This window comes from Lissotriton vulgaris, chromosome 1_1 (assembly GCF_964263255.1).
Source record: "Lissotriton vulgaris chromosome 1_1, aLisVul1.2, whole genome shotgun sequence".
In the NCBI taxonomy this organism is placed as follows: Eukaryota; Metazoa; Chordata; class Amphibia; order Caudata; family Salamandridae; genus Lissotriton; species Lissotriton vulgaris.
This window is the reverse complement of record NC_141685.1, coordinates 1,612,013,990-1,612,033,024: the sequence shown is the minus strand read 5'-3', so window position 1 is coordinate 1,612,033,024 and position 19,035 is coordinate 1,612,013,990. Positions and strand designations below refer to the sequence as shown.

The window sequence follows — 19,035 nt, the reverse complement described above, 5'->3', positions numbered from 1 at the left end:
AAACCTCCCCTCTGCCTGCCGCTTGTCTACACTCCAGGGGTCCGCCCCCCCTCTTCCTTGCAGTGCACTCCTGCTAGTGCTGCCTGCAGTATTGCGGTTTCTGTTTTTATGGGCACACTGGCAAATATGGACTGGTATGAGTGTAGGTGCTGGCAGGGTCAAGCCAGGATGTGAAGGATGAGAGCAAGGACCTGGGGCGCCACGGACTGGGGAGGGGGGAAGGAGGTTGCACCAACCTGATGCTGCCTGATGCTGCCTGCTGTGATCCCAAGGCTGGTCTCCCACTTCCACAAGTCGACCCGCCTTCACTTCGTCCCTTCTTTATAATTTTGCCGCTCTGTGCTACGTGCAAGACCCTGCTGCCTGCTGCCAAACCGCTGCGCGCACTGAAGCTGCTTCTGCTTTTAAGTGCAATCAGCTGGCTGGCTGGCTGGTCTCTCCTCATGGGCTGCAGGCGGCGGGAGATGCACGGGAGGGCTTTCACTGCTTGTTTACCTCTCATCAGCGTTGACTGCAGAAGTGGTTGTTTCCCTCTTACTCAGGGCGGGTGCCGGAGAGGCGGGATTTTTTTAAATTGCATGCGGTTTCCTTTACGGGCGTTGCGGCCGCGTATACAGAGCCCTCCGCCGCGGTTGCCGCCTCTGCTGCCTGCTGCCTCCGCTTCCGCTCCCTTGAAAGTCCAGAGTGCAGGGTGCAAACGCTGGCCGCCGCCGGACCCTGCAGCTTCTTTAGGTGCACTGTGCACGGAGCTCGTGGCTCGTGGGTCGACCCTCGTGGGCCGAGGGGCATGGCAACCCGAATTTTCTGGCTATCAGCTCTTAGAAGCCTCCGCGGATCGCCACACAGCTCCTCTGCTACTCCTCTGCTCCGGCGAAAAAAACGCCAAACTGAAAACGCCAAACTGCTTGCCACAGCTCTCTGCTGCCACCTGTCTTCCACCTTTTCATATTTTCATATTAAGTTCCCCAAGAACCCAAGATTGGAAGGACCCCCCTTGCGGAGGGGTACTGTCGGGAACCAGGCTAGTCGGGCAAAGCGGCGACGTTTCCAGGTCCGTTTTTGTCCCCGAGTGCAATCCGCCAGAGAAGAACAGGCCAGGGTCAAGTCCAATATGGCCACCACGCTGGCTCCAGAGGAACGCCAGGTCAGCATTCCAGGCATTCCAGAGATTCCAGAATGTACCGGTGAGACGCGCTGTGAAGTGCGCACTTCACCGATACCGTCAGCGGAGCAGGAAGCAGGAGTCTCGTCGGAGCGTTTTTTCGTTCAGGCGAGTGAGAGAGCAGAATTTGTGAAGAGTCCATTTCCGAGATTAAACTAACAAGTTTGATTAGTCAGAATTTCAGAGTTCAGGAGTTTGAGGAAAAGACGACAAGCGGAGACAGCGAGAAGACGTACTACAGTGAGGAGTTAATAGTGGGAGGTTGAACTATAGTTTTGGAACAGATAGTAAAAGCTACGATATCAGAAATTTTGGAAACAGTCTCCAGTGAGAAAATTAGAGTAAATGTTTAGAGCGAGCTAAACACTAGTACAGTCATTAGTTAACAGCGAGGTAAAAGAATAGACTTACCTGAGACAATACTTACACTGGCCAGGAGTCAGGTAGACTAGTTCAGTCCCGGAAAGTTGAGAACCAATTCTAAGAGAAAGAAAAGGAAGCAGAGTCAACAGTGAGGAAAGAGAATAACTCAGCAGCTAACGGACATTCAAGAAAAGATATTACTTACCAGAAAATAGTCAGAACCCCCAGCAAACGAAGCTTCAGTAAAACAGGCAGGTGAGAGGTCACTGAAAAGAGAAGAATACATATATTAGTAGAGGTAGTAGATAGGAAGGGAAAATAACGGAGTATAATATATTCTTTACAGAAAAGAAGTTTGCCTTAAAAAGACAAAAGAAAAGCATAGCTGAAGCAATGGAAGAGGAGCACAGGTGCTCGCAGAATCGGGTAGGTTACAGTGAAGTGAGGAAGGTTACAGAAAAAGATAAGGAGGGATCTTAGTACAAATTGTAATAACCCATTTAATTGCATCTACTCTGAGACGAATCAGAAGAAGACCCAAGGGTTAGAAGAGAGAAGACACCGAGGGGTTCCGTTAGCCGAAGAAGACGGGCGCAGTCTTTTCTCTGTCAATTCCCCTTTCCCCGTGGCCGTCCACTTGGCCACGCGCTTAGTGAAAAGCGTGGGCTGAGGGGATAGTCGCAAGGAATTGGGTAAATAGGCTTCATTCTGCTCCTGCGCAAGAAGACTGGAATTGCGAAGCTTCTCTGACAGAAAGACATGTACTATTATAGTTTGAATGCGCTGGTAGTGACAAACCGCTATGTTAATTTTTTAATACTGTGCGGCACCTCTGATAGGTTAGCATTGGGAATTCCCTTATACACTTTTTTAGTGGTAATTCCTGATCAGAAAGGAGTAGCTACTTCATATTTTATTACTTTGGAATGGTAATGATAAATCCTCCTTACTAGGGAAGTTGGATTTGACATTACTATTTTAGAAATGCCACTTTTAGAAAGTGGAAGTCGTTCTGCACTTACTGCTCTTTGTGCCTTGCAGCCTGTCTCCAATACACATCTGGGGTGGATGACAGCTACACTTTGGGCATTTACTCTAGGCAGCCATAAGCAGAGGAAGGATAGCTGTGGCTAAGGGACTATCTACATACATCTGCATCCTGATAGCCCAGCCTTGGCAGGATGGATGGAATGGGCTAACACTTCACTGAATAGGTAGTATCCTGTCCCCACACAAAGGGCTGATTTAGCCCCCACAGACAGCCTGTTAGACAGGGCTGGGTTGAAAGAGGACCTGTGCACTTGAAAGAGCAGCTTTGAAGCCACCCCCACATGAAAATCACTTTTGGGTATAAGTACTGGGTCTCTGACTCCCTAAAATCAGACACTACTGGACATATAATTGAAGCTCTTACAGAAGAACTGCTGTGCTGCTTAAAAGATTCAACTGGACTGCTGATCTGGAAGGCCTGCTTTTCTGCTTGTTGCTCTGCCGCCTGCTGCTCTCTGACTTTGCTGAAGGAGAGCTGGACTCTGCCTTCACTCCATGTGTGCTCCAAGGACTTGTCTCTACCTGTGCTTCTGTGCTTGGCTCATGGGAAGGGACCCAGATACTTGCAACACAAACTTCGACACATCACGTACCTGGGTGTAGCAGAGCAGGCGCATCAACCCTGATACAGGAGTAAAATCTGCGCATCACATCGGAACCAGCACTTTTTCCTCCCGAGACCGATGCATCGTACAGCGGATCACTGCCACTGCAGCTTGTAGAGATCGACTCATCCCCTCTGCTGTGTAGCGAAACCTAGCGTGTTGCTCAATGCCTCTCGACCCCGGCACCTGTCTTCAAAACCGACGCATCGCCATCAGCACGCGTAGAAAATCATCACATCCTCTACCTGTGGGATCACATTGTCTCCTCTCACAGCGCATCTTGCTGCTGCATCCAGGAAAGGTACTTTGTATACCAGGGCCTGTGTGGGTCCTGTACCCAGCCGGCGCTCTATCGTGGTTGGCCAAACTTTGACTTTGCCCCGGTCAAGCATGACCGCAAGTAAACCCTAAATCACTATTTGTTTATAACTGCTATTTTTCACGTATTCTATTGAAATTCAGTCTCTCAGAACATTATTTTGTCGCTTGGTCTTGTTTTGTCCATAATATAATAACCTCTATTTCTAAACTTGTGTGTTTGTTTGTTTTTGCAAAAATACTTTAACCATTGCCTCTTTGGATAAGCCTGACTGCCCTGTGCCAAGCTGCCTGAGGGTGAACAGTTTGTCTTTTAGTGTGTTCTCCGCTTACCCTGACTAGAGTGATGGTTCCTTCCTGGCCGCATACCTCATGAATTGCACTTCTAACAGATTGGAAGTGTGCATAAATACAACGAAGTTGGTGTTGTCAATCATTGATTAAGCACACTCTTTGGTACTGTTCTTGGCCAGCATATCCTTGCAACTGTTTGAAGATTAGTAAGATAGTCTTGTGATACGAGTGTAGGCTTTTCTTGTTCCCATAACTGTCCACTATCTGATTGCTCCTCAGAGTTGATTGTGGAGAGAGTAGACTTGATAGTTTTTGTGTGTAGCACGGCTGTAAAGCAGTGGTCTTCAAACCTTTTAAAGCTGCGTTCCCCCCTGCCCCCCCATGGGGAGAAAAAAAACATTGCCCAACTCTCAAACTATTTCACAATGATTCTATTCAACTGGGAATTTTAAAATAGGTCTTTGTTTATTTAAACATTGCAGTAAAGTTCTGCACCGTTTAAAAAAAATATAATGAAATACATGATTGACAAACCTACTATTCTGGTCAGGCAGGCCTTACTGACATGTAAAAGTATCCACAGTGTGATTATTAGACATGGAGGTGGGTGTTTTGATGAATATTTATAGTCCGTTCCTTTTTGACACCTTCTCCCAGCCAGGATGTAAATGACAAAAGATGTTAGTGATGGCCCATTAAAGAGTGGCTTACTGCTGCTCAGTTTCTCGCCCCTGCTGAAAACAAAGCACTGTTATCAGCATAATGCTTCTTTTAGCCAGAGCCTGGCGCCCCCTCCCCGCTGGGATCACTTGAGGCCCCCCAGTATGAAGACCACAGCTGCAATTGGGGTAGATGTTTGTGTAGGAATGGTGTGGGAATTGAGGCTATATGTGTTCATGTGTTTGTAAGAGATAGTTGGGGGCTTGCCGTTTGTGTAAGAATAGTGTGTATATGTCGCGTGGGGCAGAAGAGTCCATGTGTTAATGCTTGATAGACGAAGAGGTTGTTGTGCAATGCTGGGAACCAGTGCTACAGTTAACTTATGAAACTGCTTAGAGTTTGAATTTGTTATCCTTGTCTTTTTAGGTACTCCTCACCTTGAATGAGGTAGCAATCTGTTTTGCGGATATGCCACCAAAAGTGCCTGAGGCACAGCACCATGTCATTGACCAGAACTCAGAGGAACAGGCCCCTGGAACTCCGTTGCCAATTGGTAAAAATCTCTTTTCATAATTTCCATACCTTGGTGTTGTTTATATTTGTCCAGAATGATATTGCCGCTTTCTGATTTGATGTCACTGACCACAAAAATCTTCCACGTTGAACTCGTATGCTTACGCACTGCATTTTGCCGCAAATACCCTGCTGATTAATGTGATGTTAACTTTAATTTCTTGACTACACAGCAATTGTTTTATATGTTCCTGTCACCTCTTATTGTATGTATGGTTTCAGTGTATACATCCTAGAAGCAAAACCGGAGGATTATCTTTTCTCAGGCACCCTAAGAAAGTGAGGCAAGGAGGGGATACTTTTGCCACACAATTAAGGTTAGAGCAAGTGGTGCAGTCCTGGCTCTCAAAGGCTCTTTTTCTGGCTGCCTGTATGCAGTATTGCTGCATTTACACTACTGTGCATGTCTGTTCCTAGCACTTCCACTCCTTTGTGCCCAGAGGCTCAATACAGCACTGTTCTAGTGTTCTGTGCTGGTATGCTCCAACTCTGTTATTTTGTGCTTTTCCATGCATGCAGGGAGTGTTGAGAGTCCCTTCTAAAATTAATAAACCCAAGTGCTGTTGTATGCATTAGGTAGAAGCAATGCGTTCTTTTCCTTGTTGTTTTTAGAATGAAAATGTGACAATCACTCAGTTATCCGATCACTCTTTTTGAAGATATTAGCATCCGTGACCATTATATGTGAGAAACCGCTAAAACCGCAGTTACAACATGAATGTCAGCATCAGGGACAATTCTCCTTGCTTGTCTAACAAGCATTGGTAATGCATCGGTAATGCATCGGTTTCGCCTAAGTGCTGAGGGCTGTTTTTGCCAGTCATCGCCCGGTACGAAGGAAAGAGCGCTCTTACAAATAGCATGGGAGTGTAGAGGATATGGAGCAGCAGCCAGAGCTGCTGACGCAAGAGTTGGGGATCCCGGTTCCAGTCTCCGCGGTGCAACATCCTGTGATGCTACGCAAATCATTGAATCTCTCCGGGTAATAAATTGCAGAATAAATATGCTGCAAAAGCAAAAAGAGGCAAAACTTTATGATAACATACTAAAAATGTTAATAGAATTTTGGCTATGGTAAACTGATAAGAGAAGCAGAAAAATATGCTACCATCAATAGAAATGGAGGAAAAGTAAGTGCCACACACTGCGAAGCCAGGAAAGAGGAGGCTGGATGTAAGAAATGTATACATAAAAACAATAGATTTCTCAAGCACAGCGCAAGCGCCGTGCAGGCGAAACCTAAAAAGAAAAATTACTTATTATATGCAGTCCGCAATAACCTGTTTACCGCGGCGAACATTCCACCGCAGTGCAGGCGTTCTGAAGGGTGGGCGGAGCTGCGTCAGCCAATGGTCGTGCGCAGCACCAGGGAGGGAGTGCTCCCGTCGGCCAACGGACCGGGTTAAGCAATCATTTCATGTTGGTTGCTTGTAGCGTGTTTATGTGGTCTAAGTAAGGCATATTGCAGGTTTTAAAAGGAAAGGTAGTCTTTGTTATTGATTACCATTTGAATTGCACCAAGATGGAATTAGGCGATATGGAAGCGCACATGGTGGTGAAAATCAGTATTTGCAAAGGTGAAATAGTAACACTTTATAGTTTTAAAAGAGGGAGTTTTATTTTATTATGTTTTGGAACTCCAAAGAGGTCCACATAAAAAGATACACAATACAAAGTACTCGTTCAAATGCAAAGGACATTTACAGAATTTACCAAAATACAAGATAATCAGCACAACACAGTTAAAAGACCATCTAATAAATATCTAAAAAACTTTTTAAAAAGTTAAAAATATTAAAACAGAACATTTCATTGGGGGGATTATATAAAGCGTGTAGAAAGGAGTTGGCAGTAAGAATGCTTAATTTCAAGCATATTTGTCTCAGCCACTTACGCCGAAATGGTCGAAGTACAGGACATATAAAGAGAACGTGTATACAATCTTGAGTAAACAAGTTACAAAAATTACAAATTGCCGAACAACCATACCACCTAGCCATAAAATTGTTTAAAGGCAGCAGATCCTGCCTCAGGAGAAGCCAAAACCGCTGTATGCCGTGGGATAAGTTCCAGGCGACATAGGGTTGCATATGTTTTAATACGCAAGTATCAGTAAGAGGAGTGACTCCCTTCTTTGCAAGAATAGACTCCCTGTCCAACCTAAAACTGAGATCCCATGAGACCTGTTTCAAAAGTGATTTTAACTGGCCGGCAGAGAGGGTAAAAAGCGTACTCTCCTCCAATTGTAGAAGGGCTACGGCCCTTCTAAAATTCTTTACAGTTAAGGAGTACTCCCTTAAGGAGCCCAGCAATTCATTCTCCTCGACACCACATCTCCAGACGTTACCTTCCTCACGGAAACCTGGATGAACGACTCCTCAGCGCCCGACATCGCCATCGCCATCCCAGAGGGATACAAGATCACCCGGAGAGATCGCGACAACCAGACTGGAGGAGGCATCGCCATCATCCACAGGGACACCATCCGCATCACGACCAACACCGACGACACCCTGACTACCGCCGAACACCTACACTTCCAGATCCACACCGACCCCAAGACCACCCTCAGAGGCACCCTGATCTACCGACCCCCGGGACCACGCACACCATTCAGCGAAGACATCGCCGACTTCATCAGCCCGCACGCCCTCCCCTCCGCTGACTACATCCTCCTGGGGGACATCAACTTCCACCTGGAGAACAACAACGACCGCAACACCACCACCCTGCTTGACAACCTCGCCAACCTCTGACTCAAGCAGCTGGTGTCCACCCCCACCCACCTCGCCGGACACACACTCGACGCCGTCTTCTCATCCAGCAAAGACATCGCCTTCAGCCACGCCACTGGACTCCACTGCACGGACCACAGCTGCGTCCACTTCACCTTCAGAAGAACCACGATCCACCACCACCAGCAACAGGTTGCTCGAAGAAGCTGGAACAAGATCACAGCCGACCAGCTCGCCGCTTCCCTGAGCCAGCACCCCCCCCCGCCAGCTCAGCGAACCCCAGCCAGGCCGCCGACAACCTCACGAAGTGTATCAGCACCTCCGTGGACGAACTCGCCCCACTGAGGACCCCGCCCAGCAGACCCGGCAGCAAGAAGGCCCCATGGTTCACCGACGAACTCAAGAGCTCCAAGAAGAACTGCCGAGCCCTCGAGAAAGCCTGGAGAAGGGAGCCAACACCGGACAACATGACCACCCTCAAGCTCGCCACCCGGAAGCACCATCAACTGATCCACGCCACCAAGAAAACAGCATTCAAGGACCGGCTGGACAACAACGCACACAACTGCAAGGAACTCTTCAACATCGTGAAAGAGCTCTCCAACCCCAACGCCGGAAACAACGACATCACCCCATCGCAAGACCTCTGCAACTCTCTCGCCTCCTACTTCCACAACAAGATCGCGGACATACACAACAGCTTCATCCCACAAACAACGCTCCCCACGACCGCACCAACGCCCCCCACCACCACCCTCAGCGCCTGGACCCCGATCAACACAGAAGACAACATCCGCACGATGAACTCTATCCACTCTGGATCTCCAACCGACCCATGCCCTCACCACGTATTCAACAAGGCCGACGCTGTCATCGCACCCCACCTGCGGGACATCATCAACACCTCCTTCGACACCGCCACCTTCCCTGAGAGCTGGAAGCACGCCGAACTCTGCGCTCTACTAAAGAAACCAACAGCGGACCCCACCGAACTCAAGAATTACCGCCCCATCTCGCTCCTCCCGTTTCCAGCCAAAGTCATCGAGAAGACCGTCAACAAGCAGCTGGCCGCCTTCCTCGAGACAAATGGATCCCTCGAACCCTCACAATCTGGCTTCCGAGCCAACCACAGCACCGAGACCGCCCTCATCGCTGCCACCGATGACATCCGAGCCCTGCTGGACAACAGAGAAACAACGGCCCTCATCCTCCTAGACCTCTCCGCAGCATTCGACACTGTCTGCCACCGCACCCTAGTGCAGCGCCTCAGCAACGTCGGAATCCAGGAGAAGGCACTGGAATGGATCATCTCCTTCCTCAACGGAAGGACACAGAGAGTCCGCCTACCACCGTACAAGTCAGAGGCCACCGAAGTCATCTACGGCGTCCCTCAAGGATCCTCGCTCAGCCCCACCCTCTTCAACGTCTACATGAGCCCCCTTGCGGCCATCGCATGCCAACACAAACTCAACATCATCTCCTACGCCGACGACACCCAGCTGATCCTCTCCCTGACCAACGACCCCGCTGCCGCCAGAGCCAACCTCCACGAAGGGATGAAAGACGTAGCCGAGTGGATGACGACCAGCCGCCTGAAACTGAACTCAGACAAGACGGAAGTCCTCATGCTGGGCTCCTCGCCCTCCGCCTGGGACGACTCCTGGTGGCCCCCCGCCCTGGGCACCGCACCCAAACCGACAGACCACGCACGCAACCTGGGCTTCATCCTGGACTCCTCCCTCTTCATGACCAGAGAAGTCAACGCCGTCTCCTCGTCCTGTTTCAACATCCTGCACATGCTACGGAAGATCTTCCGGTGGATCCCCACCGAGACCAGGAAGACGGTCACCCAGGCCCTCGTCACCAGCCGACTGGACTACAGCAACGCCCTCTACGCCGGAACCACCGCCAAGCTCCAGAAGAGACTCCAGCGGATACAGAACGCCTCAGCCAGACTCATCCTCGACATCCCCCAAAGCAGCCACATCTCCGGACATCTGAGAGACCTGCACTGGCTCCCCGTCAACAAGAGAATCACCTTCCGTCTCCTCACCCACGCACACAAAGCCCTACACGACCAAGGCCCGAGCTACCTCAACAACCGCCTCAACTTCTACGCTCCCAAACGCCACCTCCGATCAACCAGTCACGCCCTCGCCGCCGTCCCCCGCATCCGAAGAGCGACAACAGGAGGAAGGTCCTTCTCCTACCTGGCCGCCAAGACCTGGAACTCCCTCCCGACCGACCTGCTCCTGACCCAAGACCACCTCTCCTTCAGGAAGAAGCTCAAGACCTGGCTGTTCGAGCAGTAGCGGCACCCCAAGCGCCTTGAGACCCTCCGGGTGAGTAGTGCGCTTTATAAATGTCTTTGATTGATTGATTGATTCTTCATCAAGTGTCTCAGAGTCCCCACTTCCCCTCTAGCCAGACTGGCTACTCAACGCACTAACCCTGCCAAGCCCTGCACCCAACTACTACGGATTCCGAATTCAAGTCTCAGGGCTGCCACTGTGCAGGCGGTGTTAGTAGAGGATAAAAACCGTAAGATTTTTCCTTCTGCAACATGTAAAAATCCCCATTGCCCTAGATCGACTATTTCAATTCTGTACAAGAGGGATGACGGGATTTTCGCCCGAAAGACCTCTAGCAAGTAAGAGAAATGTCTTCTCCCAGTGTCAGAGTATAATGCACTCAAGCTTTTACCCTGAGACAGGGCCTTCCGGGTGTTATTATCAATGTGGGCCTTGTCACGTAGGTTATCGGATATTATTTTCCCCAGGAAGACATAAGACTTTACCACCTCCAGCTTATGACCTCCTACTGACCAACCAAAGTTCTCATATTTTGATTTTTTCCTCCCTCAGATACACATGATTTTACTTTTTGCTGCTTTTATCTTCAAGTGGTGGGATTCTGCAAAATGGTGCAGAGCGTGCAGACGATTGTTTAACCCTTTGGGCGTTAAGTCCAATATAAGGATATCGTCCGCATATAGCAAAAAAGAAATTGGAGTTTCCCCCAATACTGGGGCTATACCATCACAAGAAGATAAAGACATAGGGAGATCTGAGATGTACAGGGAAAAAAGCAGAGGGGCCAAAAGACAGCCCTGCTTTAGTCCGTTAATGGAAGGAATGACTTGAGACAACCCCCTTTCCCCTCCTTGAAGGACTTGGCACCATGTATCTGAGTGGAGAGCCTGAACCAAATCTAACAGGAGAGGAGGCATGCCTAGGGCAGACAACTTTCTCCACAGCAAGGGCCGATCCACTTTGTCAAACGCTGTGGAGAAATCTATAAAAGCCGCAAAGACTCTTCCCCCATGAACCCTTACATATTTATCAGAGATTATCTGAAGAGCGGAAAGGTTCTCCAGGGTGCCATGTCCCTTACGAAAGCCTGTCTGTTCTAAGGGTAATATGTGACTCCTATCAACCCAATCATTAATCCAGGATAAGAGACATTTAGAGAAGACTTTACCAATTGCGTCGAGCAGGGCGATTTGGCGGTAATTCTTGGGTGCATTCCTATCGCCCTTCTTAAACAATGGCACCAGTATGCTCCCTTTCCAGGACAAGGGGACAGTTTTACTCATGAAGCAGAACCTAAATATGAGAAAAATAATTTTGCTCCAGGCGACTGAGTCCTGTTTCAAGACTGATACCGGGAGCTCATCAGGCCCCATTGCGCCCGAGGGGTGCAGTTCCTTTATAGCCAGTTCAATAGTTTTTTCAGAAGGGAAATCTATTGGAAAATTACTATCTTCACAGGAACCCGTATACTCGGCCACCGGCCCATTACTAGCATATAAATTAGCGATGTAATTGACCCACATTTGTTCAGAGATGGGGATTGGACGGGGACTGACTCTTGTTCCACAGCCCTCCCCGATTAGAGACCAAAATAATCTTACGTGACCGTTGACTACGGCCTCTTGCAAATTGATCCATAGAGAATCCTCTTTTTCTTTTTTTATTTTAATCTTGGCCCTATGTCTCCTTCTTTTTAAGAGGACTATTTTGTGGTATCTCTCCGGGGATCTGGACAAATATTGTTCCCTCACCAGCTTATTTATTTCCTTATTTAGGAGGATGACCGATCTGGGGAGTATGGTCTTTTTTGTGATTTGATTGGATTTTCTTGCGGCTAAAGTAACCTCCTTCATAAAATCCTCAAAATGAATTAATTCGGCCCCCTGTCAGTTATGAAGATCTTTTACTGTTTTATCCAGGATGTGCTCCAGGCCCTTCATGGCTTTTGAGTTCCAAAAGCATCTTCCTGTTTTATTACTGAAGTTGACCGAGTCACCATTAAGGGACCAAGGGTCAGCATTGGGAGGGTATATGTAAAGGGTTATGGTGATCACCTTATGGTCACTGAATATAGTCTGAGAGACCGCCAGATCTCTCAGGAGGTAAAAGAAGCAATATTCAATGATTACGTAATCCAAGATCCACTCACTTTGATTGGATTTGTGTGTAAAGTTTGGCGGTATATCGGAAGGAAGCCTTCCATTTGTTATAATACCCTCTGTTTCGGACAGTTCTTCCAGGAGCAGTTTCCCTCTCTTATTTGTTCTGATTTTAACTGGAAAAAGAGCTTGTGGAATCTGGAAGGATTCCTCTTTAAACTTGTTTCTAAATAGATCCAAGCTTGAGTTTGAAACTTTGCAGTTACAATCTCCCAATAAAATTACATGGGGGGTAGGAACTGTATCCTTAATTTGTTTAATAAAAACAAAAACTTGTTTTAGTACTGTATTAAAACAATAATCGGGGGGGATATAAGCATTTATTATTACCAAGGGGTTCTTCTTTTCCACATTGTCAAGACTAAACAGTGTCACTGCCCGGAAAAGGTTGCTAGGATCTAAGTGGTGGGAGTAATTCCACTTTATCCGATTAGAGAGCAGGCACGCAATTCCCCCTTTTGCGTGCCCTCTCTTAGAGGGGGAAGCCCCTCCTTGCAGGACAAAATAATCCCTCCCCATAATCATTTTGTCCACACACCACGTCTCTTGAATGCAGATCACACTAGCATTCAGAGAATAGAGATACTGCAACTTTTCGGGACTGTTATTGATTCCAGCAGCGTTCCATGAGAGAATTTTTAAGCTGCAGCTAAAGATGAGAAAATAGTTTAGGGTTGTCTGTTGATTTACTTGAAAGAGCACCAGGCAACCAATTCCATTGCTGACTGTCCTCTACTTTATTACTGTTTATGGATAGGGAGGGAGGAGTTACATGTGTCACTAGCCGTTTAGTTTTGGATATGCAGATCTTTAAGTCCTCAAAAATAATAGGAGGACCGGCTTGTCCCGAGCCCAGAGACCTCCTATCTGAGGAGCCGTCTCTACAGTTGGAGAAAAGAGGCATTACGTCAATCCCACAACTCTGAAAGCTCTCAGCCTGCTTCAGAATAAGGTTCACAATAAGTTTGGAATAGAACCTTACCCTAATGCACGACCCAGCCTCAACTCTCAAAATTGAGACCAAATCGATGTCATTAGATTGGATTAATTTCAAACTCTCCATCTCTTTGAAGCATTTAAGAAGCAAGGTTCTATTCAGTATTAAGTCAGGGTCAAAGAGAGGGAGGAAGTCTAACGTGAGCGTGTCTATACTTTCCTCTGTGAAGTTTACCGAGGATTTTTTAGAGCATACTGCACCTTCTACCGTGGCATAAAAAGAGGGAGCCGTTGGATTGAGGGCAGATGCTACGCTAGGAACAGGTTTTATCATCTCCACTATCGGAAAGAGATTCATAGACCTCCCCAAACCAATATTAGGACTTCCTAAATTGGGATTCGTACAACTTGAGATGATGTCATTGTGCTCTAGGGGGGGAGCTGGAACATCGTCTATTTGCGTATTTGAACCCTGCCTCAGATTTCCATCATCAATTTCAGCAGTGACGGGCAGAGAATTATTTTCATCACTCTTAATATGCAAGTCTTGAAAATCACCAAAAATTATTTGTCTCTGCCTCTCTTTTCTATATCTGCGGATAGGTTTCCTCTTTTTTCCTCTACTCCTTTTAGGCTTTCCATTTTTACTTTTTCCTCCTTCTCCTTAGTCTCTAGGACAAAAATAGGGAATAGCTCTTCATCAGGTTTTAGATCAACTACTTCACCAGCTTCCTCTACAACTTCAAGATCAGGGTCCACAATACAATTATATGCAGAAGATTTAGGTGCCGGTAGTAACTCATTTCTAACGGTGACAGCCGGGGCATTCTGGACTGAATTATGGATGGAGTCCAAGGGCTTAGTTCCTGGAGAGATATCACTACGGAACTTGGGCCCTAGCAAACCAACATGAGGATCTAAACAGGGTACCTTTTCCAGAGATTTGTTTAATAGGACCTTCAGTATCTGGGTAACTGTTTCCAAGACACAGTCAGAACTTCCCACAAATTTACCTAATAACAATAGTATAGAGGACAGCAGATGTTCTAAAGCGATCAAGGACTCGGAGATGGGTTTATCAGGTCTATCTAGACAGGGGGGGGGGGGAATTGGATGAATACCTGATATGTTCAGCTCGGGGCTCTTTGAGATGTTGGACTGCGAGGATATATCTTGGGATTTAACGGAAGGGGTACTACTATAGAGTTGAAGGCCTGAAGGAATAGAGACGAACGGGGTCTTAGTGGCCTCAAATAGTTTCAAGGATCCATCTGCTAAGTACCGCCCACAAAGCTCCAAATCAATATCTAGCAGTTGGGAGTCCCCATTACCTACTTCCCTTGGGTGGGAACCACCTGCTAGTTCATGTATCAAGTTGATCCCAGACTTTGAAGAAATATTATGCTGCTGCACACACTCGGCTCTGAGAGCAGGCAACTTAGCGCTAAGGGAAGCAGAAAATTGTGTTGGATTAATTCCCTCACAAACCTGTGCGTTCTCAACTAAATTATTTTCCAAAATCGGACCCTCCAGTGCCGGCCCAGGCGTCCCCACTGGGGAACAGACTACACCAATATCCTTGTTTACAGTAAATTGCTCCGAACCAGCCACCGTTGCCGTATTCTTATCTTTAGACTTTTCCCATAAATGGAATAGCTGGCACTGGCCCTTTAGTTGCAGGTTTTGGACATCCTTGTTTCGAAGTGGGTTAGATTTAGTCTTTGCACAAGACCTTCCCACCAAGAGTCTCCCTGAATGAAGCTTTTTAGCTGTCATGTTTATTTTTGTAACAGAGAGAGACCAAGTGCAATACTTAATACAGGCTAATAAATAAATAAAATAACAATATAAGAGTTAGGGCAAGAAAAACTATATGGAGCTGAAATTATCTAAATAAGAGTCAATGTCTATGCCAAGAATGAGTAAACAAAAAATGTAATTGAACAAACAATTATAAAAATAAAAATAAGTGGGCCCAGCCCAGCCTACTTCAGCCTCTGAGGGCCTTAGAGGGCCCGCCCTTTGCCCGAGCTCAGTCCTGCGCGCGGTCCCGCGACGCGGGAAGCGCTGCGATGCTTTTAGCGCCTCCAGGCGCGGGAGTCGGCGATGGTGGGCGGGGAGGAGCCACCAGGAATTGTGGGACTTGTGGTCCCCCCGCTCTGCGGCCACTTGGTGGAACTAGTGGCGGCGGGGGGGAACAACAGTCCAGGACTTGGCGCGCTAGCAGCGCGATGTAGCAGACGAAAGTCTTGGCTGCCTGAAAGCGAGAGACCAGGTCCCAGCGCGCTCACTGCTTTCAGCGCGAAACAGCAGAATTGACGGGCTTTGCAGCAGCAGGTAGGCTCCAGAGGAACAGGGTAAACAAGCAGCACCTAGGATGTGCAACCCACTCCGCCAAAAGCGCCACAATGCTTTTAGCGCCTCCAGGCGCGGGAGTCGGCGATGGTGGGCGGGGAGGAGCCACCAGGAATTGTGGGACTTGTGGTCCCCCGCTCTGCGGCCACTTGGTGGAACTAGTGGCGGCGGGGGGGAACAACAGTCCAGGACTTGGCGCGCGAGCAGCGCGATGTAGCAGACGAAAGTCTTGGCTGCCTGAAAGCGAGAGACCAGGTCCCAAAGAAGAGGCAGATTGCCTTAAACCGAGTGTGTCCCCTATATCAGTGCAAAGGTCAAAACCAAGATTATTACCACAGTACTGCAATGATGTGTCGGAATTTGACATTCTTAACACGAAGGTGTCTGTGTAACAATACTGGGCTCTCGTTCTCTTTAAATGCTTTTGTTTATAACTAATGCGCACAAAAAAGTATATGGCACAAACCATATAGCATATCAAATTTGCATTGTTTAATATGACCTTTATTACACCAAATAGTTATGGCATGTACTGCACCTCCCCAATAGCAAATTTATAATGACTATTTTTATTTATTTTTTAGTTATTGTTTATGAGAAGAAATGCTATAGAAGGCCTTGAAGTGGGTTTTTAAATGATTTACTTAATATTCAGTATTCCTCATTGCCATTCTTGTGACAAATTATGTTGCATTATATTCCACATTAGGCTGGCTTCTGATAAAAGCCCATAGAGAATATTAGTTGCAAGAAATTGGATTTCTATTTGGGGTGGTTGACTACCTCAAGAAACAATCGCAACCCTTGTCAGGGTGAACCCTCAAAGTTAATAACCTGAGCTCAACCCCGTAGTAGACTTGGCAGACGGGCTTCATTTAGGCTAATGTGTAAGTCTGTATGCAGTACCAAAATAATAATAAAGTCTAAATGAAACACAATAAATATCTTGAAAGGAATCCTAGAAATAGAGTACATTTTAATAAATAAAATGACACAAAAATCCAGTCGGGGGAACCAAAGATGTGATTATTTAAATTTTTAAGTAGGAATATTTGCAAGAATTGTAAAATAGCAATAATAGTTGATGGTCGCGGTAGACCAGATTCTAGATGCAATTTCATGCTGATCGCGATAAAGTACGGTTCAGATACATCAATCAGGTTTGTCCTGCTCAAAATATTTAACTTCTGACTTTAGTTCTTTAATTCCCAATCCAGCAAAGGAGTTCACTTTTAGACCACCACTCTCCCATTCAGGACCTCAGGTTGAGCACTTAGAGACCCACTCGGTGTCAAGCAGAGGCCAAACAATAGGGTCTAGTCCAGGTCCAGTTGCCACTGCTCAGCAGGGTAGTTGCAGGAAAAGGCATCTTGTAGCTTGTTGTGTCGCTGTAATTTTAACAGGAGGTCAGCCCTGTGGCCTTTGCTGCCCACGTCTTTGTTCTGGGTAAAATGGAAAGCAGAGCATGTCCAGTAATTCAGGGGTCTTCTCAGGTCGCCGACAGCAGGTTCAGTCCCTTTCTGACCTTCCTAAGGCCCAGGAGTGTTCTGAAGTTAGTGATTGGAGATGCCACTTTAATGCCTGGCACAAGCTGGTGCATTAGAATGACTCCTGGGCACACCCTAACCAATGGAGTAAAGGTTTCTGGGGAGAACCCTACCCACTTTGGCCATTTTCAAGATAGAAGCAGGGTGCCAGCTGGGGCTGCAGGGGACATGAGGCTGCCATCTTATCTATCAGTTGCATTATGTGTTGAGTTAAGTATATCAGCCATTTCCCCTGTCTTCTTGTGAGGTGCAGCAGTCGCGCCAGAACTAATTGTGCCACCTTGCGACATTCTTAAGGTATCCTGGACATTCCCTCAGACGAGCTACATCGCATCGCTCAACCGCATTCCTGCAACAGACCCTGCTACAAAAACAACTTTATCGGGCCACCCTCTAAATGTCCCCATCTTATCTGGCAGGAAGTAGGGAACTCCCGCTAGTCCTGTTCGTCCAAACTTCCTCCTTCCGCTCCCTCCACCTCAGTGTGCTCCGGGCTCCTCCGCCGTTCTTTTTCCCACTCCTTCAGGGCTTTTTGCAGCACCTTGGGGTCTGTGAAGATCCTGGATTGGCCCTGTCTGTTCACTCGTAACCTTGCTGGATATAACATGGCGTAGTCAACATTCTGATCTCGCAGCTGCCGCTTGAGTGGTGCAAATTGTTTTCGCACTTCCTGCACTCGGGCCTTAAAGTCCGGATAAAGCGAGATCGCGGAACCCTCAAACTGCAAGGACTGTTTCTCTCTCTCTAGCCTCAGGACAGTGTCTTGATCCTTGTAGTTCAGGAACTTAGTGATGATGGGACGCGGTGGAGCACCCAGGGCAGGTCTCTGACCCAGCGAATGGTGTGCTCTCTCCATCACAAACATAGAAGAAAACTTGTCGGAGCGCAGCAAATATGGAGCAGTTTTTCCACGAAAAGATCCATGTTCCCCACCGGCGTAGATTCTGGCAGGCCCGTAATTCGTATGTTACATCTCTGGGAGCGCGCTTTGAGGTCTTCCGCCTTATCCTGCAGGGTTTGCAACGCTTTGTGCATCTGCTTTTGCGTTGTATCCATTTCTGTCTGTGCCTATTCCACTTCAGTTACTCTGCGCTCGGCCATATCTATCCTCTCTACTTGCTTGTCCATGCTTTCTGTCATCCTGTCCATCCGGTACGACAGAGAGTCGAATGTAGAGTCTATGGCTGACAGACTGGCCTGTAAGCTTTTCTACATGGCTGCAAGCATGGCCCTGATATCTCCTTCCACCTGCTCCGGGGTCTCCTGTTGCGCATCGTGACCTCCCTCCGGGGTGTGTTCTCTGGTCCTAGATTTCCGCTGGTCAAAGATGAGTTTCGGTTGGGTTTTATCGACCTTCCCCATTATGGGTGCGTGAGGTGTACAGCCGCAACACCCCTCGCCACTGGGCAGAAGCTGGCAGGCTATGCGCCCCTTCACCGGAGTCCGAGTAGCAGTTCTGCCGGATTGACTCGGTACCACAGGACACATCTACTTCAGCGTCTCAGTTCTCCCAAAGGGAGGATGTCCCGCCACCTGGCCATTACAACGTTTAAATGACCGTTGTGTGCTATGCGCTCGCTTCAAGAGACTCACCCCAGCTACATGCCGTCGATTGACCGCCTGTAATGCTTGCTCCTCAGTAGGTCGTAGTCCGGGCTTGTACTCTCTTCTGCATGTGTGCTCCCACATTATGGACTAGTGCGATCCGCTCTCGTGCTCCAGCTGACCCGCTGTTCAGCTGCTGACGCTTTCTCAGTGGGAGGGGAAAATAGCCGGCACCTCGTTTCTCCAGGTCTACCTCAATGGTTTAAGGAGTCCCTGGAGAACTGGTATTATGAGGATCCCCCCTTTGGGCTGTGTGGTGAATAATGACCAGGGGCTCGCACAGCACCGTCATGAGCGTGGTTGAGCCATGATGAGCCGAGTACTCGTCGTCTCTGCCCCGCTTTGCGTTTAACAGGCAGCA

General features: G+C 47.9%; 1 protein-coding gene across 1 annotated transcript in view; it reads left to right on the top strand.

The window, feature by feature from the left end:
• The window catches only part of LOC147750887 (uncharacterized), a 235,175-nt gene that overhangs the window by 64,109 nt on the left and 152,031 nt on the right, over positions 1–19,035 (top strand). Inside the window, exon 2 of the mRNA XM_086918474.1 lies at positions 4,879–5,005. Coding sequence (XP_086774600.1) covers positions 4,879–5,005 — 127 coding nt within the window. The remainder of the gene's footprint in view (positions 1–4,878; positions 5,006–19,035) is intronic.